Genomic DNA, 27,874 nt, shown 5'->3' with positions numbered 1-27,874 from the left:
TTGTTTCCTTTCGTGCTTGTTATTACTGCTTGAGCACAAACTGAAGGCAATGTTAACGGAATCCATTACATCGTACTGCCAAATTGATGAAATATCCTCCTAACTACTGAGACACTCTTAGCCACTAACTCTTATAATTAGCACTACTCAATTAAAAATCCAATGTTCCTATATTCAATAATTAAAAAAAACTTTAACTTTTATCTTTCATGAAGTCTGCCTTCACATGGAGGTCCTCAAGGACATCTCGCAGACACCCCAGTCTGCGCACAGATTTCAGATCAGGCCTGTGGGTAATTTAGAATTTTCCATCACTAGAACCTTCAAAGAATCTATTTAGCACTCTCTGGTTTTCCCAGGATTCCAACAACTAACTATTCAGTCCTGTCTTTTGCGTAAGGAGTTCAGGATGAAATTTAAAAAAACCCTGAACTCACTTGTTTTGACCTGAATTGGCAACATTCCGCAGAAGTAAAAATTCTGATTCCTGATCCCTCTATTCAAAGAGAAAAGGGCCCTAACATCTCCAAGCCATTCTTCTCTCGACTTCCATTAAGCCTTTCTTTGTCGGAACAAGACATAACAGAGATGTTTTCTGCCTCTTCTCAATCCCTTCCGAGACCCTCTATTTGCCTCCAGAACTGAGGAGACGTCGTTCTCGATAAGAGCGTTTACAAGTGATTATTCCAATTCTGAGCTTTCTCATGCCTCACAAGATGTCATCATAGTCCAGTAGCTTTGAATGCTGCCTGGATTTCCACAGTCTATACAGACGGAAGTCAAAGTATGTCTCGATCATCCGCTTCCCTGTAATTCAAAATAACAACCTACAGTAAATGGGTTCAACAAAGATAGTGCTCAAAACATTAAGGGTAAAACACAACCAAATTATTTTAGATCTTGTCATTCTTATTACTTAGCAATCAGGAAGTCTGCACTTTATGATTTTCTTCATTCAGGGCTCCACTAAACCTTTGGAAACTGTCGCTTTAAAAACTTTCTAATGCCTGTTTTGAGAGAACAAGAACATCACAACATCCCTTGTGTTGAAATCTCCAATGAAGCTATTAAGCCGATCTGGTCCTCCCCCTTACAACCCCTATGGCCCCTCCATGCTAATTCAATTTTCAAACTGTGATGTCAGAACATCCAAGGAATCTGTAGCTTTGAATCTCCGATCAATCACTCATAATGGGATAATGATAGCCTTCCGGAAATGTTAACAAAGACCTCCAAGCAACTGCCTGAATAGATGGTTCTTACCCACATTCTTACCTACACCAGATGACCTGCTAATTAAAGTTGTCCAGTAATCAGTGCTTTCCTAACAAGATATTGCCAATCACATTCAAGTTTGGGCAGTATTGTGACTTAGTGGTTAACATTGCTACCTCACAGCACCAGGGACCTGGGTTCCATTCCAGCTTCGGGTGACTATCTGTGTGCAATGTGCACATTAGAACAGATCATAGGATCCTTATAGGGTGGAAGGAGGCCATTCTGCTCATCAGGTCCACACCGACCTCCAACCGCTACCCTATTCCTGAAATCCTGCATTTCCCATCATAAACCCACCTAGTCTGCACATCCCTGGGCAATTTAACAAGGCCACTCCACCTGACCTGCACATCTTTGGACTGTGGAAGGAAAGTGGAGTGCCTAGAGGAAACCACACAGACACTGGGAGAATGCTCAAACTCCAGACAGACAACCGCCCAAGGGTGGAATCAAACCCAGGCCCTGGTGCTGTAAGGCAGCAGTGTGAGCCACTGAGCCATTCAATGTCTACTTGGGGTTCTTCCCATAGTCCAAAGATGTGCAGGTTAGGTAGACTGGCCATGCTAAATTGCCCATACTGTGCAGGGATGCCATGGGAAATGCAGGGTTACAGGAATAGTGTCGGCGGTGGGTCTAGGTGGGATGCTCTTTGGAGGCCTGGTGTGGACACGTGGACTGAATGGCCTGCTTCTGCACTGTAGGGACTTCTATAATTCTGTGATATACGAAGTATAAAGACCATGGGATTTAAAAATAAAACTTCAGATTGATGTAAACCTTACCTGCTCTTTAACAATGTTTACACTTAACCCATCAATGTATGGCTCCCGAACTGGAGAGTAAAGCCCTTGGATATTGAAACATAGAAAATAGGAGCAGGAACAGGCCACTTTGTCCTTAAGCCCAACTAACGCAGTACCCTGTTAGAGTCTCCAGATCTAACTCAGTACCCTGTTAGGATACCCAGATCTAACTCAGTACCCTGTTAGAGTACCCAGATCTAACTCAGTACCCTGTTAGGATACCCAGATCTAACTCAGTACCCTGTTAGGGTACCCAGATCTAACTCAGTACCCTGTTAGGATACCCAGATCTAACTCAGTACCCTGTTAGAGTACCCAGATCTAACTCAGTACCCTGTTAGGATACCCAGATCTAACTCAGTACCCTGTTAGGGTACCCAGATCTAACTCAGTACCCTGTTAGAGTACCCAGATCTAACTCAGTACCCTGTTAGGATACCCAGATCTAACTCAGTACCCTGTTAGGGTACCCAGATCTAACTCAGTACCCTGTTAGAGTACCCAGATCTAACTCAGTACCCTGTTAGGATACCCAGATCTAACTCAGTACCCTGTTAGGGTACCCAGATCTAACTCAGTACTCTGTTAGGATACCCAGATCTAACTCAGTACCCTGTTAGGATACCCAGATCTAACTCAGTACCCCGTTTCCACTTTCTCTGCATATGCGTTGATCCCTAACTGCTATATCCAACTCTATATTGAAAACATTCAACGCTTTGGCCTAACCTACTTTCTGCAGCAGAGAATTCCACAGGCTCACCATTCTCTGCTTGAAGTAATTTCACTTCATCTCAGTCCTAAATGGCCTCCTCTGTACCCTTAGACTGTGACCCTGAGGGTCTGTTTGTCCAAATGGCCTGGGTGAGTTCTGTTTTCCTGGGTGATTCATACTCAATCTCTTCTCTCTGCAGCAATCATTGCATCTCTCACAAAGGAATGGGGGTGGGTGGCATCTATATTATGTCCCATTTCCTATCTTAAAGATCTGTGTGGCCAAAATCTAGCTGTGTGTTTGTTTGGCATCACTGTGGTTGAGGTCTTTTATTTCTCTCCCTCATGCTCAGATCAGGTTTTGTAAAAGAAGAAAAAATCATTAATCTAAGCAAAAGTCTTTCAGCTATCCAACCAACCGGCCATAATTCTATAAAAAGAACAAAGCTTCCATTTATTAGCTCGTGAGAGTGAACATCTCTACCAGAGACAAAAGCCTCAATCCTCTGAATATTTTCTCTGGTGAACACTGAAGGATTTACGATGCTTTTCAGAGAACAGGATCACTTCATTCATACCTTGTGCTGAAAGCTCCAACGGAGATTCAAAGGATATTCGGTGAGGAGTCATCAAGGTAGCTAAGCTCCGAAAAAGCTGAAAGCAACAAGCAATAGCTTCAATGTGTGAAGGACATGGAGTACACAAACCCAATGATACAGTTCCTGAGAACGTGTCACCACCAGCTCACAAATTATCTAAATCCGCGGTCCGTTTAGATCTACAGATGTTAAACAGTTAAAATAATTATTGTTTACAGGCCCACAGAAGTGTTCCCTTCACAGTCAAGATCCCCATTAATGACATAGAGTGTTCACCTCTCGGTGGGAGGTCATAGAGAAGTACAGCACAGAAACAGACCCTTCAGTTCAACTTGTTCCATGCCGATGAGCTATCCTAACCTAATCTAGTCCCATTTGCCAGTATTTGGCCCATACCCCTCTAAATCCTTTCTATTCAAACACCCATCCAGATGCCTTTCAAATGCTGGAATTGTACCAGCCTCTGTCACTTCCTCTGTCAGCTCATTCCATACCCGCACCACCCTCTGCATGAAAAAGTTGTTCCTTCGGTCCCTTTTAGATCTTTCCCCTCTCACCTTAAACTTATGCCCTCTAGTTCTGGGCTCCCCACCCCAGGGAAAAGACTATCTATTTATCCTATCGATTACTGCCCTGAATTGCAGCACAAGCCCGAAATCTTGATGAAAAGGGAAATTCAGCTGTTTGTTGTGTACTCATCAGAACAGATGCAAGAATGCTACATTTCAAATGATCATAACAATTTACCCTCCAGAAGAAAAAAGGTGTTGAATGCTTAGTCAGTTGACTCTGATTGGCCGAGGCATTGCCTTGGAGAAAGCAACAGGGCTCCCCAAGCTTCCAGGTATTCCAAAAAAGATACAAGGTTTGAACACACTTCGCTTGTATATGCGGAGAATGTGTCAGTGTGTGAATGCACTTCACCTCGAGTGAGTTTAAATGAATCACATTATAAGCTGTACTCGTTACTTTAAATCAGGCGTTAGCATAGCTCCAACTGAATGTAGTCAGGATTATTCATCAAGGTGCTGCTGACTGGTGCAAGAACATCTAACGGTAGTCATTATATTTTGGATTCTGTAGGTGTGGATCAGTTGAATAGGCTCCATACTGTGTCTCGAGTGTGGTGCTGGAAAAGCACAGCAGGTCAGGCAGCATCAGAGGAGTAGGAGAGTCAACGTTTTGGGCAAGAACCCTTCATCAGGAAATTGATGCCGGGCTCTAGCCTGAAATGTTTATACTCCTGCTCCTCAGATGCTGCCTGATCTGCTGTGCTTTTCCAGCACCACACTCTCGTCACTGGTCTCCAGCATCTGCAGTCCTCACTTTCACCCAGTTGACTTTATGCTGTGTCTGTCTATTATTAGATGTGCTTCCATAATTGGAAGTATGTTACAATGCAAGCTAGTCACCTCAATTAAAGAGATAGCTGGTTGCTAATACTGACTCCTCTCAGCATTATTTTGTACACTGGACCTACTGATCAGATGCAATCTTTGCAGTGACTTTGTTCAGTAACTATATAAATGAGGACGATGGGTGGCATTTGTGGGAGTTGCAGCTCCAGAAAAAAAAAAGAGATAATCTCGAAAACACAGGAGGGCAGAAAAGAGGACAGACACAGGGAGAAAGGGAAGGGAGATGACCAAACTCTTAAAAGAGAGGGGAAGACAGAGCCCAAGGAGGCAGTGAAAACATGCTTGAAGAAAGGTATGGACCGAACTGTCAGAGAGAGATACGCAGAGAAGGACAGGGCGAGAGGCAACTTTCTTAATGAAAGAGAGAGGTGGACAGAATTCCTAATCTACCAGCACTGTATTCAAATGACATTTTTAAATCAGAAAATGCAAATTTGGTCTTAAACTCGCCCCTTTGCAAAACTTAATCACCTCGTCTCACTTCCTTGTATTTTCTCTATAATCCTTCCAAATATTGCCTCTTCAGATAATCATTCAACATTATTCCAAGTGAATCAGCCTCAGGCAGGCCATTCTACATCCTAAACCCTTGCAGATTAAGAACAGATTCCCCTCCTGGTGCTGTAGCCTCTTTTGATAATTATTTTAACCTGTGTCCTCTACATCCAGATGCTTCCATCAGTGTGGTGGACGTGGGTACACTTACAATATTTAAAAGACATTTAGATAAGGACATGAATACATCAGCAGGTGGGATTAGTTTATTCTGGTATTATGGTTGGCATGGATTGGTTGGACCATGGGTCATTTGCCATGCGGTATGACTTTATCTCAGGATGCAGTTCTTTGCAAAGGGCCAGTGGGCATCCTATCCCGCAAAAACTGAATTCAATGAATTCAAAATGAAGAGGAATAAATTTTTACAGGAGATGGGTAACAAAGGTTACAGAATCGAAGTGCAGTTAAGATACAGATAACAGAATATCAGAAGAGGCTTGTGGGTTGAATGATCTATTCCTGTTCCAGACAGAAAGAAAGATGCAGTGAGAAAGGAATAAACAGAGATGAAAGGAGACATAGCAGCGTAGGCAGAGAGGGAAGAGACAGTGAGGAAGAAACAGACTGAGACAAAGGCATTTAAAGACATGTAGGAAGACACGTAGGAGATAGCAGAACAATCACAGGGCTCAATCGAGAGACAGGCAGAAAGACAAGCAGGTTGCAGGGTCATGCAGAGAGATAGATGTCAAGTCAGAAATATGCAAAAAAAACACAGTGGGGAGAGAAAGATAGCCAAAGCCAGACATAGAAATAATAGTCTGTGAAGTTGTAGGCTGACAAATGGTGAGTGATATTGAAATGACATAAATACCAGATAATGACCATCCCCAACAAGAGAGAATGTAAACATTGCCTCTTGACATTTAATGGCATTATATCTTTGAATCCTCTGCTAACAACATCCTGGGAATTATCACTGACCATAAACAGATCTAGATTAACAACATAAATTCAAGAGCAACTCAAAGGCTCGGAATTCTGCAGTAACCGATTCACTTTCTGACTTCCCAGAGCCTGTCCAACAAGGCACAAATCAACAGCGTGATGGAATACTCCCAGTATGGCCTGGAGAAGTGCAATTCCAACTCAAGAAGCTTGACACCATCCAGGACAAAGCAGCCTGCTTGAATGGTACTATCTCCATAAATATCCACTCCCTCCACCACTGATGCTCAGTCCACCAACACTCAGTAGCACCAATGTGTACTAGCTACAAGATGCACTGCATACATTCATCAAGGTTCCTTTGACAGCATCTTTCAAACCCATGTCACTTACCACCTAGTTGAACGAGAGTGACTTATTCATGGGAACACCACCACCTGCAATTTGCTCTCTAAGCCACTTACTATTATGACTCAGAAATATATCAGCATTCCTTTCGCATGTTTGGGATCTCCCTCCCAAATTTCAGTGGGTGGTCTACCGACAGCAAGTGGATGACAGCAGTTCGAGAAGACATCTCATCACCACTTTTTCCAGGACAACGGGGATGAAAAATCAATACTGGTCAAGTGACTCTGTGACACCCCATAACGAAATTTTAAAACAAGACTGAAATAGACAGGCAGACACAGGATAAGTGAGATATATATATATATAAAGAGAGAGAGAGAGAAAGAGATGTTTTATATATATCTCTACATAATAGATACATATACTATATATTATAATATAGATAATACATATATACAGATATATATATATAGATATCTTAGAGAAAGAAAAAGAGAAAGAAAGAAAGAATCAAAAGACAGAGAGAAATAAAGTCATGTAGAGGAGAAAGTGAGGACTGCAGATGCTGGAGATCAGAGCTGTAAATCTGTTGCTGGAAAAGCACAGCAGGTCAGGCAGCATCCAAGGAGCAGGAGAGTTGACGCATGAGGCATGAGCCCTTCTTCAGTCATGGAGAGTCAGGTAAAAATCAGAACGACACAGACATGGTGATATGAAATAGACACAGACAGAATATCATACAAAGGTAGAGGTAGAAAGAAATGCAGCAGCTAAGGAAATCAACAGAGAGGGAGCACCCTAAGGAGGCAGCAGAGAGAGTTTGCGAGAGAGTCAGAAAGATCAAAGACAGCAGAAATAAAGAGACAGACTGAAACATAATAGAATTGCTGAATTCTTAGTGAACAAACACAAAAGGCAGTCAAACAAAGGAAGAGGAATAGAAGGTGGTGGACAAGGGAGAGCGTGTCATTCAGGTAGTTGAAAATCTGCTTGTAGATTAAGTGGCTGATGAGATACTTTTATATCCTGTAATAATACCATAACCCGAGGTGTTAAAAGTTAAAAGTACATCACTCGTAAAATGTGTTTATCTCTTCTTCCCAATTATCTTCACAATTGGACAAAGGTCATGTGCCTGTTGCTTGCAGCAAAGAAAATCATTTTATCTTCAGGGTGATCTGGACAAGGCTAAATTGACTATTACAATTGCCTTTCCTTTGGGTAATTCAAAGAAAACAAATATAAAATGTAGATTTAGAAAAGGAGTCACGTCTTTAACCTTAACAACTCAGACTTACTGATCACATTTATGATTTTCTCAGAAGTAGGCTGCTTTGTCAGTCAGGTTTATCAAGTGTTTCTGATCAATGATGGATAATACATCACACAGCAGCAGAAATGGGAAAACCTGCAGGCACTCAGCAGCGGACGGGTAGATCAAATAAACAAGGACTGGGGCTTGCTTGCTTCGAGATCACCACCAATGCTGCAAGTCTCCACATGAACATATATGGAGGCCATCTGACACGTCATGGCTATACCAGCTATAGAAGAACTATCCAATCAGTTCCACTCCCTTGCTCAAGGCCATAGTCGCTGCAATTTGTTTTGATGTTCACGAATCTAACTCCTTTTGGAAGCCACTGCTGAATGTGTTTCTAGCATCCCTTCAGACTGTGCATTCCAGTTCAGAACAACTCATGCATAAATTAAATTCTCCTCACACCCTCTCTAGTTCTGGTCTAGTTGTCAGTGGAAACTCTCTTAGGAATATAGGAACAGGAGTAGATCATTCAGCTGGTCAGGACTCTCTGCCATTCAACATGAACATAGCTGATCAAACATTTTGTTGCCTTTTACCCATACTATTTCCATACTTTTACACTACTGACAATCAAAAATGTATTAACCTCTCCTTTATACACAATAAAAGACTGCGCTTCCCCAGCCCACTGAGGAAGAGAATTCCAAAGATATACCATTTTCTAAATTAAAAAAAACTTGTTCTCATTTCGGTCCTAAATTATACCTCCCTTATTTTTAAACTGTGCCCTCTGTTCTAAACTCTCCTACTAGGGAAAACATCTTACCTGCATCTACACTGTTTATCTCTAAGTATTTGTAGGTTTCAATGAGATCACTTTGCACTATTTGAACCTCCAGAGAATATTGGTCCAATTTATTCATTGTCTCTTCATAGAATAATCCTATCATCCTAGATACAGGTGAATTCTATCAATGACAATAACTTTCCTGAGGGTAAGGAGACCAAAACTGCACAAAGTACTTTAGATGTGGTCAGACCAAGCTCCTACGCAATTGAAGCAAGACCTCACTACTTCTGTACTCAAATCCTCTTGCAACAAAGGCTAACATTCCATTAACCATCCTCATAGTTTGCTGCATTTGCATATTAGCCTTCAGTGATTGATTAAAACACCCAAATCCCTTTTTATGTCAAACCTTTACAACTTCTTACCATTTAGGAAATACGCTGTACATTTGTTCTTTCTACCGAAGTGGACAACTCACTCTTTTCCACAATATTTTTTGTCTGCTGTGTTTTTGCCTACTCACTAAACCTGTCCAAATCCTCCTGAAAACATTTTACATTTTCCTTCCAACATACTTTCTTGCTTAGCTTTGCATCAGCAGTAAATTTTAATCCATCTAATTTGGTTCCAGCTCCAAACCATTGATCAGTGAACAGCTACGACACAAGCACTGATCCTTGCAGTACACCCTTAGTCAGAGCCTGCCAATGTGAGAAAGACCCATTTATTCCTACTCTCTTTTATTCTGCCTGCTAGTCAATCCTTAACCCATGACAGTCCATTACCTCTTGTACCATGTGCTTTAAATTTGCTAAACAATCTCCTGTGGGAAACCGATCAAAAGCCTTCTGAAAATTCAAATATCTTCCCTTTATCAATTTTGCCGTTACATTCTGAAAAAATCCTTACAAATTTATCAAACAGAATTTCCCATTCACCAATCCATATTGACTATGCTTAATCAGATCATATCGTCAAGGTAACTATTTATCACTTCTTTTATAATAGATTATAGTATTTTTGTTAGTCTACCTGTCTGTTTTTATCCTTTTTAAAATTTTTCCCCTTATTCTTTCCTTAAGTAGAATGGGTGACATTTGCTACGTTCCTAACAGTAGGAATCATTCCAGAATCAAAGGAACTTTGGAAGACAATCACAAATGCATTGACTATCTCTACAGCCACTTTCTTCAACACTCTGGGATATAGTCCCAGCGAATTATTAACTATCAGTATCATTAATTTCTTACTAACATTAATTCCCTTTGATTATTCCTAGACTTTTGGATCTCTATTTCCGAGAAATTTCATGAATCTTCCTCAGTAGAAATAGATGCAAAGTAATCAGTTAGCTTCTCTGCTATTTCTCTATTACCCAATATAAATTCATCTGAATGTGTCTGTAATGGATCCATATTTGTTTCAGGTAAAAAATGAGGTCTGCAGATGCTGGAGATCACAGCTGAAAATGTGTTGCTGGTTAAAGCACAGCAGGTTAGGCAGCATCCAAGGAACAGGAAATTCGACGTTTCGGGCATAAGCCTTTCATCAGGATTTCTGATGAAGGGCTTATGCCCGAAACGTCGAATTTCCTGTTCCTTGGATGCTGCCTAACCTGCTGTGCTTTAACCAGCAACACATTTTCAGCCATATTTGTTTCAGTCAAACACTTCCCTTTTATGTATCTAACAAAGGCTTGACAGCTTGTTTTACATTTGTGGCTAGATTGTATTCATATTCTGCTCTCACTTTCTTTGTAAATCTCTTGGTCCTCCTTTGCTGTATTCTAAAAACTTTCCAGTTCTCAAATTTATAACTATTTCAGGCCACTTTTCCTTTAATCACATACAATTCTTAACTTCTTGTGTTAGCCTCAGTTGACTGACCTATGATGAGTTTTTGCACTTTAAAGTTATGTATAGTTGATGTAAATCATGTAATAGTTCCTTAAAGATCATCTATTGCCCATTTACAATCATATCATTTAATGTATCTTCCTTATCCATCTCAGCCAACTTGTATCTCATGCTTTCATAATTTCCTTATTCAAATTTAACACCCTCTGCTTCAAATTGAACTATCTCACTTTCAAATATAATGTAAAATTCTATCAAGTTCAGAAAGAATTTACAAGGATGTTGGCTGGGTTGGAGGGTTTGAGCTATAAGGAGAGGTTGAATAGGTTGGGGCTAATCTCCCTGGAGCATCAGAGGCTGAGGGGTGACCTTATAGAAGTTTATAAAATCATGAGGGGCATGGATAGATTAAATAGTCAATGTCTTTTTCCCAGGGTAGGGGAGTTCAAAACTAGAAGGCATAGGTTTAAGATGAGGGAAGAAAAATTTAAAAGGGACCCAAAGGGTGACCTTTTCATACAGAGGGTGATGCACGTAGGGAATGAGCTGCCAGAGGAAATGGCGGAGGCTGGTATAATTACAACATTTAAAAGGCATCTAGATGGGTATACAAAGGGGAAGGGTTTAGAGAGATATAGGCCAAATGATGCTAAATGGGACTAGAATAGGATATCTGGTCAGCATAGATGAATTGGACCAAAGGATTCTGTACATCTTTATGACTCTATTAGATTGCGGTCATTTAACTATTTTAAGTAGCCTTTTTTATTATACATTACTAGTTCTAAAATTGTCTGTCTTTTAGTTGGGTCTTCAACCTGGTACTCTAGAAAACTATCCTAAGACATTCCATCACCTCATCCACCACACTTTACAACTCAATTGCTATATCTGGTCGATGTGCAGATTAAGTCACCTATGATAATTGCATTGTAATTACGACAAGCTTCTCAACTCCTGATTGATACCATGCCCCTACTATTTGGTGGCCTTTAAATAATTCCAGCCAAATGTCAGCTGGCCCTAGCTATTTCTCAGCTCGACCCAAACAGATTCCATACATTGTTCTTCTGATCTAATATCCTCTCTTACTACTGTACTGATCCTACCCTTTCTTATAAACATAACTCCATCTCCTTTCTCTTCTTGTCTGTCTTCCTAAATGTCAGATATTCCTAAATATTCAGCTCTTAGTCTTGGCCACCATGCAGCCATAGCAATTAGATTATAACCACGTACCTTGTTTAGATCACCTTACCTTGTTGTAAATGCTGCACACATTCAGGCTGTTGACTTTGTCTTTTCCACATCATTTCATATTTGAGGCCTAATCGATACTCTGCTTTATATCTCCTTTGCAACTTTTCCACTCCCGGTTACCAGATTAACTTTCTTCAAAGTTGGGACACCCTTCAAATTCCCATTGCATTGACAAGCTAATTTAAATCCACTCTAACAGCACTTGATCATTTCACTGGAAGAGCATCAGTCCTACTCCTATTAAGATGCAACCTATTCATCTGCCACGGAACTGGTTTCACTGCCTCAGTAATCCAATGCCCTCCCTCCTGCACTGGTTCTCCACATTGTCCTCCTAACCTTATGCCCACTTGTTTATGGCACTGAGAATAATCCTGTGATTACTGCTCATGAGGTACTGCTTTTTAATTTCCTAACTCACTGAAATTTTCTTTCAGAACCTCATCCTCATCTTTTTCTTACCCATGTACCTAATGCTGGTGTGACACTTCTAGTTGATTCCCCTTACACAGTACAATGTTTTGCAGTTGCTTCACTACATCCTTGACCCTGGCATCATAATGCTAATACACTATCCTGGAATTGTATTCATTGTCACAGAAACACCTGTCTGATTTCCTCACTATAGCGCTTCCATTCTTCTTTCTCCTATCCTCTACACTGAGATGCCCTTGGTTACAGCCTCTGGCTGTACCTCCTGAGGAACCATTGCCTTCACTGGTTTCCAAACGTGAATACTGATTGCCAAACGTGATAAACTCAAGGGACTGCTCCACCACCTGCCTTGTTTTCTTAGACTGCCTGCTAGTCACCCATTCCCTTTCTCCTCTCCACTTCCTACACCTACCATCCATGTAAGCTTCTGTCTCACAGATATACAGCAATGACCACAGCTGCTCCTCAAGTTTCCAAACCCTGAGAATGGGCTTGGCAGAATGGAGAGCATGGCGTGTCCACGATTCCATACATACCACACAAAGTACACTCTACTTAGAAGTTCTGTAACTTAGAAATGTTATGTGACCTTTAGAATAAGTATAAGTTTAACTTTAGTAACTTACATTAACTTTATTTTCCTTCTATTTTCTTTGTTATTTATTTTATCTTGACTAAATTTAACTTTACCTCCCTTTGGTTAATATTACTTCTTGAAATGTCATGAACTGCTCCTTTATAAATGACACTTCAAGTTCTAAACTGTTAAGACGCTCTGACTAAAAGCAGCTTCTCACCAACCAATTTTTTTTTTCCATACTCAGCCTCTCTCTTGATGCTGTGTTCAGAATGAAGTCACTTCCTATGCTTATTATAAACTTGCTGATTCCTCTATTGCTAGTATGTTTGGAACAAAGCCTCATCCTGCCCATCACACTCATTGCAAACTAGTTAGATCCTCTCTTGGCCTTATGTTCAGAGTGAATTAGTTGCCGTGGGCATGCTCAATGTTGTTTCTGGACCCTATGACATCTTATGGCACTGGGTCAAGCATAGAGAAGGTAACCTCCTGTTGAATATCACATACTCAACATTCCTCCACCTCTGACCCTTACCTGATGAAACAATGCCCTCCAAGATTTCAAACAGATCTAGCAACTTAAGACTGGGCATCCATAAGGCGCAGTGGTCCATCAGCAGCAGCAGAAAAGTACTCTAACACAATCTGTAACTTCATGGTCTGCCATGTCCCCCACTCAAGCATTACCACCAAGCCACTCGAATTTCCACATAGAGTGCAGGATGGAATGCAAGGGTCAGCATTAGGCAGACCTAAAAATTAGGTGTTCACCTGGTGAAGCTACCAAACAGGATTACTTGCATGCCAACCAGCATAAACAGCAAGTGACAGACAGGGCTAAATGATTTCACAACCAACAGATCAGACCAATGCTCTACAGTCCTGCCAGCTCAAGTCGTGAATGGTGGTGGACAATAAAACAACTCAGTGGAGGAGTCGTCTCCACAAATATCCCCGACCTCAATGAAGCCCAGCAGATTGATGCAAAAGCTAAGGCAGAAGCATTTGCAGGAATCTTTAGTCAGATGTGCCAAAGTGATGATCCATCTTGGCCTCCCCTAGTGGTCCCCTGCATTACAGAAACCGATTTTCAATCAATTCACTCCATGTGTTATGAAGAAGCAACTGATGGCATTTGCTACTGTAGGCCCTGACCACATTTCAGCAATAGTTGTGTAGACTTCTGCCCCGGAACTTGCTGCCCCCCCGGCCCCCTCCCAGCCAAATTCCTCCAGTGCAGTTGCTACACTGGCATCTATTTGGCAATGTGAAAAATTGCCAGATATGCCTGTACACAAAATACAGGACAAATCCAACCCGGCCAATTCCCACCCCATCAGTCTATTCTCCATCATCAGTAAAGTGACAGAAGCTGTCACCAACAGTGCTTAGAATAGCCTGGTCAATGATGCCCAACTTGGGATCCACCAGAGCCAATTAACTCCTGATCTCATCATAGTCTTGGTTCAAATATGGTTAAAAGAGGAGAGGTGAGAGTGACTACCCTTGACATTAAGGTCGCATTTGACCAAGAGTGGCATCAATGAAGTCAATGGAAATCAGGAAAAATTATCCGCAAATTGGAGTCATACCTGGCACATATGAAGATGGTTGTGGTTGTTGGAAGTCAGTCATCTCAGCTCAGGACATCCTCAAGGTAGTGCCCGAGGGCCAACCATCTTCAGTGCTTCATCCATGACCCTCCTCCCATCAGAAGTAGGAAAGTTTGCCAATGACTGCACAATGTTCAGCACCATTCACAACTCCTCAGATACTGAAGCAGTCCATGTACAAAGGCAACAAGAATTGAACAATATCTAGGTTTGGACTGAGAAGTGACAAGGAATGTTTAGTGCCATACAAATGCCGGGTAATGACCATCTCCAACACGAGACAGTCTAATGATTACCTTTGACAGTGAATAGCATGAACATCACTGAATCCCCAATCAACATCCTGGGGATCACCACTGACCAAAAACTGAAGTGGACAAGTCATATCAATACAGTGGCTACAAGAGCAGGTCAGAAGTTAGAAATCCTGCAGCACGGGACTTTTCCTGATTCCCCAAAGCCTGTCCACCATTTACAATGCTCAAGTCAAACGTGTGATGGAATACTCCCCACTTACCTGGAAGTGTGAAAAAGTAAAAATAAGGACAGGGCAGAATCAAAGTGAGTTGAAAATGGAGCAAGGATGATAGAAGTAAAATCTTTTGCACACAGCAAGAATCCATGCCTGGAAATGTGATGGAGGCAGGCTCAATTGAATCATTCGAGAGGACATTGGATGGGGGTCTGGATAGTGAGATTGGGAAAAGACAGGAGATTGGCACAACCCAATAGAACCTTTTCAGGCACAATGAGCTGAATGGGCCCTTCCTCCATCATAACAATCTGAGTGCAGCTCCAGCAGCACTCAAGATGCTTAATACCATCCAGAACAAAGTGGTCCACTTGACTGGCACTATATGTACAAACATCCACTCCCTTCACAACTGACACTCAATAGCAGCAGTGTGTACCATTCACAAGACACACTGCAGAAATTCACCGAGGCTCCAGGATCTTCCAGACCCACGACCGTTACGATCTAGAAGATCAAGGCAGCAGATACATGGGAACACCACCATCTGCAAATTCCCCTCCAAATCCTCACCATCGTTCAGTGTCACTGGGTCAAAATATCAGAGCTCCTCCCGAACAACATTCTGGTTTTGCTTACAACACATGGACTGCAGTTCAGAAAGGTAACTCATCATCTTCCCAAAGGTGGCTAAGAATGGACAATAAATGCTGGCTGAGCCAATGAACTCACCCCACCCCCCTCCCCCCCACCTCCCCAACCCCTTGATCCCATGAATGAATTAAAAAAGGCTGTGGCCTTAAATGCTAAATTTAATATGTGGCACTTTTCCAACATTGTCTGAAAATCCATAGACAAAACAACAACTGCAAAGCCTCCATAAACTGACCTTATATTTCTTTCAAGTGCACAATCATGTTTGTCAAACATGATTTGCCATGATCTAATCTACATTGGCTGTTATTAATTAATGCCAAGAGGGTGGCGCTGAAAAAGCACAACAGGTCAGGCAGCATCTGACGTAAGCCCTTCATCAGGAATGATGTTTGTGAGCTGGGGGGCTGAGAGATAAATGGGAGGAATGTGGGTTGGTGGGGTGGGGGGTAGCTGAGAATGCGATAGGTAGATGAAAGAGGGGTAGAAGGTGATAGGTCAGAGAGGAGGGTGGAGCAGATAGATGAGAAAGGTGATGGTCAGGTCAGGAGGGCAGTGCCAACTTGGAGGCTTGGGACTGCAATAATGTTGGTTGGGGATGGGAGAGGGGAATGATGAAACTGGTGAAATCCACCTTAATCCCATGTGGTTGCAGGCTCCCTGTTATTAATTAATGCATGACTACAGTTAAAAATGCATGTTTTCTTGGATAAGGATGTCTAGAAATATCCTCACTACTGATGTTAAGCTGACTGACTGTACTCAACTGCTTTAATCTCTCCCTTTTTCTAAATATAACACTCATCAGTCTTCAGGCACCACCCTTGTGTCTAGCATCTCTGCCTTTTTCATCCTTGCTTTCCTCAGCAACCAAGGACGCGTCCCTTCCTGACCTTTCTACATTTACCAGCACTTCAAGTTGCTCCTGTATCTGCAGTTTCCTCTTTGAATGAAGGCAGATGCAAAAACCTCATTTGTACATTACAATGCCTTTTGTCAACACAAAATGATTTGCAGTTCAGTTTTTAACAGTCCCGACCTTTATTCAACTATCTGTTTTATGTAGCTATAAAAGACTCAATGGTCCTGCCCACTTATTCGTTCCCGTCAAATGTCCATTGCCGTCTTTATTTCCTTCTATTCTCAACACTCGATATATTCAGAGAGGTAAAAACAATGACAGGAGGTGCTGGAAACCAGATTCTGGATCAGTGGTGATGGAAGAGCACAGCAGTTCAGGCAGCATCCAACGAGCAGCGAAATCGACGTTTCGGGCAAAAGCCCTTCATCAGGAATAAAGGCAGTGAGTCTGAAAGCCACTACTTTTATTCCTGATGAAGGGCTTTTGCCCGAAACGTCGATTTCGCTGCTCGTTTAGATTAGATTACTTACAATGTGGAAACAGGCCCTTCGGCCCAACAAGTCCACACCGACCCGTCGAAGCGCAACCCACCCAGACCCCCTATATTTACCACTTACCTAACACAAAATGATTTGCAGTTCAGTTTTTAACAGTCCCGACCATTTTGGATGCTGCCTGAACTGCTGTGCTCTTCTAGCACCACTGATCCAGAATCCACTCGATATATTCAGTGTGATTCCCCACTACATTATGACATTCGTCATAAGCTATCTTTTTCTGTTGCATTGAATTGAAGAATCATGAGGAGATGCTAATGTCCTGCTTAACATTCACCCCTTAACTAACAACATTGAGCTGTTCGTTAGTTGTGCAGTTCTGCACCACGTTGGTTGTTACATTTGCTGACACACAACAGTGAATAGGAGAAATTCTGTCCTTGTGAAGCTCCTTAAGCATCATGAGATTTTGTGGTGAATTCATCCAGACCCTTAGCTTCCTCCTACCTTGTTATCTGTACAATCCTTCAGGATTTCTGAGTTCCTGTAATTCAGACATTCTGCACAAATCATTTCCCTAAGGGTCTTCTCTTCTGCAGCCCACTCACTAATCTCTGGGATCCCTTCCATAAGACTTGGCACTCCACTCGACACCTTTACTTGGTTTCTTAAAACCTACTTCTTTGATCGAGCCTTTGACTAACCTATGATGCGATCTGGTGCCAAATATTGACTGATAACATCCTCCAGAGAATTGCCTTGGGATGTATTTCCTCAAAGATGCTGGATAAGGACAAGTATGACACAATGCTTTCTAAATGTAATTTTTTTTCCCTTTCTGCAATCACTGAATGTAACAGGCTCAACATTCAGAATCTTCCAATCCAAATCAAATTGTATCCAACTGCACCTCCTTATTTGAACGGATGGCTTAAACATAGGCATTTACTTCACTTAGGGAAAAATCCAAACATGTTTCACCAAGTTGAGGGGAGAGTGAGACACTGAGCAAGAGATCAAAATATTAAAGATGAAAATCTAATTTATAGTCAAAGAGGTGATTTTATAAGGGCTTTTTAAAGGAACGTTCAATGGCATTACTATCACTGAATCCCCTCCTATCAATGTCCAGGGGATTACCATTGATCAGATATAGAACTGTATGTGCCATTTAAAAACTGTAGCTAGAAGACCAGGCTAGGAACTCTGATGTGATTAACTCATACCCCAATTCCCCACTTGTCAATGAACTACAAGCACAAGTCAGGAGTGTGATGGAATATTTGCCACTTGCGTGGGTGAGTATAGCTCCAGGAGAAAGTGAGGACTGCAGATGCTGGAGACCAGAGCTGAAAATGTGTTGCTGGAAAAGCGCAGCAGGTCAGGCAGCATCCAAGGAGCAGGAGAGTCGACGTTTCGGGCATGAGCCTAATTCCAGAAGAAGGGCTCATGCCCGAAACGTCGACTCTCCTGCTCCTTGGATGCTGCCTGACCTGCTGCGCTTTTCCAGCAACACATTTTCAGCTGAGTATAGCTCCAACAACGCTCACGAAGTTTAACACCATCCCATACAAAAGTAGTCGACCTTTTGAGTCGAGATGGCTACATCAGAGCTGATGAAGAATCATCTAGATTCGAAACATTAGCCTGCTCTCCCACCATGGATGCTGTCTGACCCACCGTGATCGCCAGCATTTGTTGTTTTCAGTACAGATTCCAGCATCTGTAGTAATTTGTTTCTAAAGAAGCCAACTTGTTCAGCACACAATCCACCATCTTCAGATTTCACTCCCTCCACCACTTATGCTCATTAATAGCTGTGTGCACTGATACACTGCAGCAATTCACCAAGACTCCTTAGACAGTACCTTACAAATCCACAACCACTACCATCTAGACAGACAAAGGCAGCAGTGACATAGGAATACTACCACCCGCTAGTTCCCCTTTAAGCCTCTCTCCATTCTGACTTGGAAATATAATTCTGATCCTTCAGTTTTCTTGGGTCAAAATCCTGGAATTCCTTCCCAAATGGCAGTGGTTCAAGCAGACAGCTCACCATCATTTGCTCAAGGGCAACTAGAGAAAGACAATAAATGCTGGCCTGGCCAATGACGTCCATCCAATGAATTTTAACCTGTCAGGTCAAGTGTTTTCTGGAAATTGATCGAGGAAAGCTGCAAAGGCTCTTGTAGATCGGTGGCTAGTCCCTATCTCTGAGCCAGGAGGGCTGGGTTCAAATCCAACCTGTTCCTGGGGTCATAAAAATCACAGAGGTCTACAGTACAGAAAAGACCATTCTGCCCATTGAGACTGCACCAGTCAAAAATGCAACAGGTTGAGTGGGAATATATCTAGAGGAAGCCTGCAGTGAAGCACATTTTGGAATTTGATGGTGCAGAGGTGCACAAGGAGTCAAACGACAGGGGGTGGACACTGCCTGGAGATTTGCCAGGTAAAACGGAGAGATTGTAGATGGATCTGAAATCAAAGACAAGGCCCAGACCATATTTATCAAGGACCTGATAAAAATATCAATAAGAACTACAACGTTTATTTACATTGCAACTTCAATGCACTGAAACACCTCAGTTGCTTTACTAGAGTGTTAAAATTTGACACCAAACTGAGATTGATTTGGTCAAGAGAAGTAAAACTTGGTCAAAGAGGTAGACTTTAAGAACCATCACAAAGGAAGGCAGAAAGGTAGAGGGTGATCCACTCGACTTGCAAGTGGGTCTCCAACATTCTACCCTTCATTTAAAACTCGGCCACGTGGCCTTAACCCACACCAACCTCTTGTTCCACTTTCAATTGTTGATCCATCCTAGCTCTGGATCATGTGACATCTTGATTTTAAAAATTCTCACCCTTGTATTCAAATCCCTCTATGGTCTCACTCCTTCCAACTTACCTCCAGTATCACAACCTTCCAAGGTCTCTGCACTTCTCTCATTCTGATCTCTTGGCCATCCCTGAACTTAATCATTCTGGTGGTCGTGCCTCTAGTTGCCTAGGTCCAAACTTTGGAAATCCTTTCTAAATCCCTCCACCTCTCTACCTCACTTCCCTCCAAGAAGACATTCATTATAACATACCTTGTTGGTCAAGCTTTTTATTAGCTCACCTAGTACCTCCTCATGTGGTCTGGTGTCATAACATTCTTGTAAGACTCCCAGGAAGCTCTTTAGGCATTTCAGAATGCCAAAAGCACTACAAAAATCAAAAGTGTTGTTGTGATTGGGGGTTTAGGGATAGAATCCCAGAGCTTAGTTTTAGGCAGCTGATAGATCAAAGATGAAAATCACACAAGTGGGCAGAATTGCAGGAGTGTAGACATCTCAAGAGTTGAAGACAAATGAGGCTACAGTAATAGGGGACTGAACCCTAGTGTCACAGCATCAAGTAGACTGTCTAATGGTCTCACCTCTACAAACAGAGGTGCTGAGATCAACAGCAGTGTCCCTTGGCCTCCCCTCTCCCAGCCAAACATGTCAAGGATTGCCAATCAATAAGGAGCTGGTGTAGCCTTCATCCACTGTCCCATTAAGAAGCTCAAGATCCATTCTTTTGAGTGAGATGTTCATTCATTCATTCTTCTGTGTTTGTTTAGATTTATCAGAATGAAAAATGTTAGTTCCATTGATGCAACCTTCACTGAATGTGTGATAAGTAATGCTTCCAGCATTCCATACAAATTACCTGCTTTACAAATTGTCATCAAATAATCTCCTTTACTCAATGTCCATAAGCAACAGAATCGCCCAATGTTGGATCAGGTGCATTCCTGGGTATCCCTTCAGAACTATGCTGGGGACATTTCCATTTGCCTGGAGGGACAGAGCTCCAACAACTCAAGAAGCCATACAGGGCAAAGCAGCCCAAATGACTGGCATTCCATTTGCCACTTCCAACATCTGCTCCCTCCACCCACTGACACTCTAGTAGCTGTGCTTACCACCTACAAAATGCACTGCAGTAACTCATCAGGACTCCTCAGATAGCACCTTCCAAATCCCAAACTACTATCTAGAAAGACAAGGGCAGCAAGTACATGGGAACACCAGCAAGTTTCACTCCAAAAATGGCCTGACCTAGAAATATACGCTGTTCCTTCAGTATCACTGCATCAAAATCTTGGAATTCCCTCCCTTATAGCATTGTGGGTGTACATACAGCACAGGGACTACAGCAGTTCAAGAAGGTAGCTCATCAACACCTTCTCAGCTAAAGTAGGGAGAGGCAATAAATGCTGGTTCAGCCGATAAACATTTACCTCCCATGAATGACTACAAAATAAAAATCAGCATTCCCGACGGGAGCAGGATTCTCTCCCTGCCACTGCTACCAAAATGCTGTCCAGTCATTGGTTAGGCATTACCTTTTCCCCATTGGGATTTCCCAGGATATAGCAGCCCATTATATGGATCACATTTGGCTCTGGGTTGATCTTGCTCATCAATCTGCTCAGCCTCTTCCAAAACCTGCGAGAAAATGCAAAGGCAAGACTATTAGATGCCATTTCAGTCACTGACGGTGAAATTGGAATCACAAGTTTCTGAGAGTGGCAGGTGAATAGGAGGAGGAGATCCTCAGGTGGTTCCCCTTCTCCGCTGAGCTGGGGAGGAAAGGAAGCTTTTGAATTGAAACCTGCCAAATCTCAGCAGCTTCATATCACCTCTGGAGAAATGCTTTCCTCAATTATGGAAAACTGTATTTATAGCAGCTTGACAGCTATTTCCAAATCCTGTTCACCGCAGGCGAATTTACAACCACTGGACTTGCTTTTAAAAAACTAGCCTCTAACTATGCTCCTTGGGTAATAGGTGTCAAATTTCTCCAAAAATGAAAAGAGGAACAATCTGGCATTTTTATAGGTCTTTCACGTCCAAAGTTCAATGGGTGCTTAACGTTAGTCACAGGTACAGCAACGATATAAAAGCAGCACAACAGAGTTCTTAGCTTCACGTCATGATACTGTATCTCAGTCTGCAGCTAACAGCTCTCTATTGGTAAGATTAGTCAGTTGAGGGCACAGATTTAAGATAATCAGCAAAGTGAAAAGGTGATAAGAGAAAGTTTTTTCTTTAAATTGAAATGTTAAGTCAGAGTAGGTGATGGAAATAACTTTCATCTGAACTTAGGACTATAGGACTGAAAATAAAAAAATGCTGGAAATCACAGCAATTCAGGCAGCATCCTGGAGAGAAAGCAAGCCAACATTTTGGATGTGGATGACTCCGTCAGAGCTGGTCATTAAGAGTCACTAAAACATTAGCTGGCTCTCTCTCAACGCATGCTGCCTGACCTACTGTGGTTTTCAGAACAGATTCCAGCACTTGCAGTAATTTACTCCTACGCGAGGGATATAGGAAACAGGACTAGAATTAGGCCATTCACTGCTACTGGCTTGCTTTGCCAATTCATTAGGCACTGGCTGATTGCTGAACTGAAAGCCATTTTTCTGCACTTTCCTTTGATATCATTAATATTTAAAAACCTATTACTTGCTGTCTTGCATATATTCAAGTCTGCACAGCCCTCTGGGAGAGGACTATAAAGATTTACCACCTTCTGAGAGTAAAGAAACCTTCAAAAAAAGGCAGGGTAAAGAAACATTTGTGGGGTAGTGAGGGAATAGGAAGCAGGCAGGAATACATGGATAGTTCTTCCAAAATGCTGACGTAGACATAACGGGGCAAAAGGGCTTTCTTTTGTGCTGTTGTGTTCCATGGTGTCTGTGCTATTGATCCAGGTAGAGATCACTCTCTGCAGCATCCTGCCTATGCTTCTATTCACAGTAAAGATGGCGAGTGCTGGTAGGCCATGCCAATCAGGAGCACGCTGCCAGCCAGGATCACTGGCTCGGATTGTTCTCTTCACTGGTTTCACAGCATTGTTACTAACTGGGGCAACCTTACTGGCCTGCCATACACAATCAGCTGACTCCACGCAAATCAGCGGTTTGACTTGCTGTTCTGCAAGGCTGGTTTATCATGGTTGCTCTAACAAGGTCAACCAAGTAGACCTCATGGAATAGGAGCTCCCTGATTGGACTGTTAATCTGGTCCAATCAGGAAGCCTTGGCTGACAGATATGAGCAGTCGTATTGGCCGTGGAGGGGGTTGTTAGGGCCGACTGCCTGCCCCTCTTCTGCGCTTACGTTAGAGCTTGGGTGTCTCTGGAAAAGGAGAACATAGTGTCCACCGACACCGACACGTTCAGGGAGAGGTGGGCGTCGCAGGGAGTGGAGTGCATCATTTCCCCCTCCAACTCCATTTTGTTTTAGTCCCTGCCCTCCCCTTCACTGTTTGATCACACAGCATTGCCCTTTGACGTGAAGGGCACTGCTTGTCACTGGCCACCCGGGTGTTTCCTTTCTTCCTGGTGGTGGAAACTGAATAAAGATTTATGCACTTTGTGTCTTTCACTGTGTCTCACACAAATAGAAAAGCAGACTAAAGAAATGAACAGGAGTATTAGAGGCTCTGTTCACTCTGACAGCTGGCTCTGAGGGAGCTGAACTAGTGTCAAAGACTCCCCATATGTAAATAAAGGGTGACTTGGTGATGGGATAGCAGCTGCTGTGGAGTTATTTCAGTTATAAATTTACTTCAAGGGTTGTTTGAGTACCAGAAACACAGAAGGGAGGTTCATTGACAATGACTGATGCTCTGACTGTGCAGGATTTTCTTAATATCTGCCTGGAATCCAATGCAGTACAAACATCAATGCAGAGTACTTTAGTAGACAGGTATGTGTTGTGAGTCTCCCCTTTTAAAGAGCAATAAGTCTCAGTGCTGTGAATTGTCACATCTTCTAACAGAGTATTTATACAACTTGGAGATAGTGAGGACTGGAGATGCTGCAAAGTCAGAGTCAATAAAATGTGGAGCTGGAAAAAAACACAGCAGGTCAAGCAGCATCAGGAGCGTAGGAAAGTCAATGTTTCAGGCAGGACCCTTCACCCTGAAGGGAACTGCCCGAAACATCGACTCTCCTGCTCTTTCAATGCTGCTTGACCTGCTGTGTTTTTTGCAGATCCACATTTGATCAATGCAGTATAGACAGACAGCCCTTTATCTGAAATCCCAAAATCCGCAAAGCTCAGGAATCCAAAGGTATTTTTGTGGACGTTTTTTTTTCTCATTAACAAGGTTGTTTGGCGTGCAAACAGTCAACCCAACTCCACACCCACTCAGCTGCAACGTGGGGGGGGCTGGGGGGCTAGCACTGGCAGGCCTCCATTCTGTTTCAGGGCCTGTTTTACTCACATTGCGTCTGCTGTTGGTAAGATTGTTTAAAATTTCACCATCAAACTGTCACTTACTCTGAAATTCAAAAAATTCTGAATTCCGAAAACCAGCTGGTCCGGATCATTTCGGATAAAGGATTGTGTACTTGTACTTAACTCTATCCACCTGGGTTGTACAATACACCATAAATTAGGAGAGGTTCAAGCTGTTCCGAATTTGGGCTGTGTCCAAGGATCACCATAACTAATCCTGGTGGTCAGTGAGTGGGCATTGGTGCTGCAAGTAAATTGAGAGCAGAGGAACAGAGGGGGATTGATGTAAGGGTGACATTTATCGGAGGGCTGACACCAGTACACTTATTAATTTATTCACTAGGGTGATGCATTTTGGCAGGAAGGAAAGGGAGAGCCAATACAAACACCATTCTAAAGAGGGATCTGGGAATGCAAGTGCATTGAAGTGTAAAGGTGCCAGGATATACTGAGAGAGTGTGATCACTACAATTTAGAAAGGATCTGAAGGTCCTTGAGTGATGTGGGGGAGGGGTAGGACAGAGGAGACTTAACAGATCTGTTCCAGGGATGAGGAATTTTCAGAAGTTCAGAGGATTTCTGGCAAGAGTTTATAAGATTACGTCAGATTGAGATAAACCAGATACATAAGAAGTGTTGCTAGATTAGGAGACACAGATTTAAGGTCTTGTAAGAGAGCTGCATTGGGAATAAGAGAAAGAACTTTTCAATCCAGTGAAGGTTACACAGTGAACTCACTGCCCACAAGGGTGGGGTAGCAGAAACAAAGATTTCCAAAAGGAAGTGGATGGGACAGACAGGATTGCACTGAGGGAAGTCAATGTAATCAACAGGCAAATGGCCTTCCTCTGCAAAGTGAATGATTCTATAAACAACACTGCAGTGAACTCAAGACTTGCAGTTGAGCAATCCAGGAGAGCACAGGAACGGACCCTTGACCCACCATGCCTTGAATATACCAGTTGCATTTACAATATAATTGGCTTACAAGATCATGTCTTCCTCTTTCTCTACTTTGGCAAAAGTGGCGACCTTGTTCTTCAGCAAGTACAAGTGGCCAGGTCCCCCCTGCAGACAAAACACAGGATCCAGAAAGAAAACAGAGACATGGTCATAATGTGAACATTTTCCCCATCAACATTGATTCAACAAATTATGTCAAAAAGGCAATTTGCCAGGATGCATTTAACTGGAGATCTGAGCGTGCCCAGTTGTGGGATCTCCTGGTTTTCAGTCAGGGATTGCTTTCATGGGGGAAGGATGTACACTGTGCCAAAATACGGAGATTCAACACATCACTTCTATCAAACATCTAGGGCTTACAGACCCTTGGTTAAGGTCGAGGGCGGGTGAGATAACAAGAGTCAGGTGTCAGGACAATGGATCGGAAGTCCTGGCCTCAGACCACACGTAAGAAAGGTAAGAACACTCCCTGGACATTTTGGGCAGATGCTTTTTAGCATTCAACAAACAACCTTGTGGCATTACAACTGCCAAAAGTGCTATGATAACATCAAATATAGATTAATACATACATCTGCCCCCAGTCCAGCGCATTCACACGACAGAGCAAAATAGTGTTAAGAGGTCATCATTAAATTGAGACAACAAAGAAAGCAGGAACAGCACTGAGCTCATTCTCATCTCATCAACGACTGGATGGTCTTGATTGGCACTATGCCCAGTGCACCCCTCACACTTGATGCACTTGTTGGAAGATGAGAGGCCAAGTGGTGGTCCAACTGACAATGGGCAGAGTCAGTAAATGCTGGTGAGTTATTAGTCAGACTTGCCTGGCAGAAGATCAGCAGCTTCCAGACCTTGCAGCCCTTCCGATAGGCATTCAGCTTTTTCTCAATCTCCTCTGCAGGGGACACAGACCGGTTAGTTCTCACTTCCATACATGTTCTCAAAAGGGCAATAACATCTCCACATGACTGAACAGTCCATTTTCAATACCTCAGCATTACAGCTGAGACTGTATCACTGTGGTACCAAAGAGCCCAGGGACACATCTTACAGCCAATATTCGATCTGAAATTTGGCCAAGAGCTCAGTCTAACCCAGTAATGCATTATTAGCAGAAAATGCACATCACTACAGCAACCTTAACAACTGCAGCAAAAAGCCTAAAGTCTAGAGGTCAAATTATATGGACCAGCATCATACCTTCTATTTTGGGTACAGGTAAGAAGGCGGTCTGTCTGAAGTGTTCAAGATAATTAAAAGGTTTGATAGGGTATACAAAGAGGAACTACTTTTTATGTGCAAAATCAAAGCAAGGCGACCTAATGTTGAAATTACAGCTGGAGCACTGAGATCACCTGAGGAAGCACTTCTTCACACGAGGGGTTTGAGAAGATCTGAAACTCTTACCCCTATAAGGCTGTCGGGGTTTGGAATCAATTGCCCTGTTTTAAAACTGAGATTGATAAATATATTTGCTCAGCGTAGCTGTTTGGATGGCAGAATTGATTATGTTAGATGGCATTAGGATGCAGATGAGTCAAGACTAAATGAAAGAAGATCAGACTTGAGGGACCGAATGGTCTCCTGGTGAAGGTTATGCCCGAAGTGTCGATTCTCCTGCTTCTCGGGTGCTGCCTGACCTGCTGTGCTTTTCCAGCACACCCGGACTCTCCAGCATCTGCAGTTCTCACTTTCTCCTTGAGGGACTGAGTGGCCTATCTGACCATATATTCCTCACTGAGGTGCTCCACAATAGCCAGTCTTCTGCTTTTTCTTCAAGGAGCTAATTGTTGTAGGTTGCAAACCCTACCCTTAGTACATAGGTAATGGTAACAGAATCTGATCGTTTGGCCCCTCAAGCCTGCTGTTCCATTCAATATGTTTGGGACTGAAGTTGTACATCAACTCCAACGATCCACACATCCATACTGTTGATTTCAGTCTTAAATGTACTCAACAACTGAGTATCCACAAGAATTCTAAGGATTTTTAGGATCGGGGCGGCACGGTGGCTCAGTGGTTAGCACTGCTGCCTCACTGCACCAGGTCCCAGGTTCGATTCCAGCCTCGGGCGACTGTCTGTGTGGAGTTTGCACATTCTTCCCGTGTCTGCGTGGGTTCCCTCCAGGTGCTCTGGTGTCCTCCCACAGCCCAAAGATGTGCAGCTCAGGTGAATTGGTCATGCTACGTTGCCCATAGTGTTATGGTGCATTAGTCGGAGGAAATGGGTCTGGGTGGGTTACTCTTCAGAGGGTCGGTGTGGACTTGTTGGGCCGAAGGGCCTGTTTCCATACTGTAGGTAATCTAATCATTCTGAGTGAGGGCATTTCTCTTCATTTCAGTCCTAAATAGCTGATTCTTTATCCTGAAACAGCAACCTCTAATCACAAACTCTACAGCCCAGGGAACACATCACTCAGCTCACTCAGAATTTTATACATTTTAATGAGATCAGCTCCCGAGAATGGAGCCTAGTCAATTCATTCTCTCATTTCAGATGCCATTCCACTCCAGGAGAGTTCCTAGCACATCCCTCAACATTGAGGGCTCCTCTTGAGGATGCACAACAAAAAAACAACTTCAATACAAATTGGCGCCCTACATGAGATGGAAGACGAGGTCATCTATTTTTGTAATGGTAGTTGAGCAATATATACTGACCAGGGCACTGGTGAGATCTCCTAAGCACCTCTTCAAAATAGATACCTTGGGATCTTTTACATGA

At 42.7% G+C, this 27,874-nt stretch overlaps 1 protein-coding gene across 1 annotated transcript in view; it reads right to left on the bottom strand.

Moving 5' to 3' along the window:
- Nucleotides 1-345: 345 nt before the first annotated feature.
- Nucleotides 346-27,874, bottom strand: part of nsmfb (NMDA receptor synaptonuclear signaling and neuronal migration factor b) — a 104,283-nt gene continuing 76,754 nt past the window's right edge. Inside the window, exons 12-16 of the mRNA XM_060841013.1 lie at nucleotides 25,974-26,044; nucleotides 25,169-25,248; nucleotides 21,274-21,376; nucleotides 3,374-3,449; nucleotides 346-807 (exon numbers count right to left, since the gene is read on the bottom strand). Coding sequence (XP_060696996.1) covers nucleotides 710-807; nucleotides 3,374-3,449; nucleotides 21,274-21,376; nucleotides 25,169-25,248; nucleotides 25,974-26,044 — 428 coding nt within the window. The 3' untranslated portion in view covers nucleotides 346-709. The remainder of the gene's footprint in view (nucleotides 808-3,373; nucleotides 3,450-21,273; nucleotides 21,377-25,168; nucleotides 25,249-25,973; nucleotides 26,045-27,874) is intronic.

This window comes from Hemiscyllium ocellatum, chromosome 21 (genome assembly GCF_020745735.1).
Source record: "Hemiscyllium ocellatum isolate sHemOce1 chromosome 21, sHemOce1.pat.X.cur, whole genome shotgun sequence".
In the NCBI taxonomy this organism is placed as follows: domain Eukaryota; kingdom Metazoa; phylum Chordata; class Chondrichthyes; order Orectolobiformes; family Hemiscylliidae; genus Hemiscyllium; species Hemiscyllium ocellatum.
The sequence above is the reverse complement of the archived record's forward strand: the minus strand, read 5'-3'. Positions and strand labels throughout refer to the sequence as shown.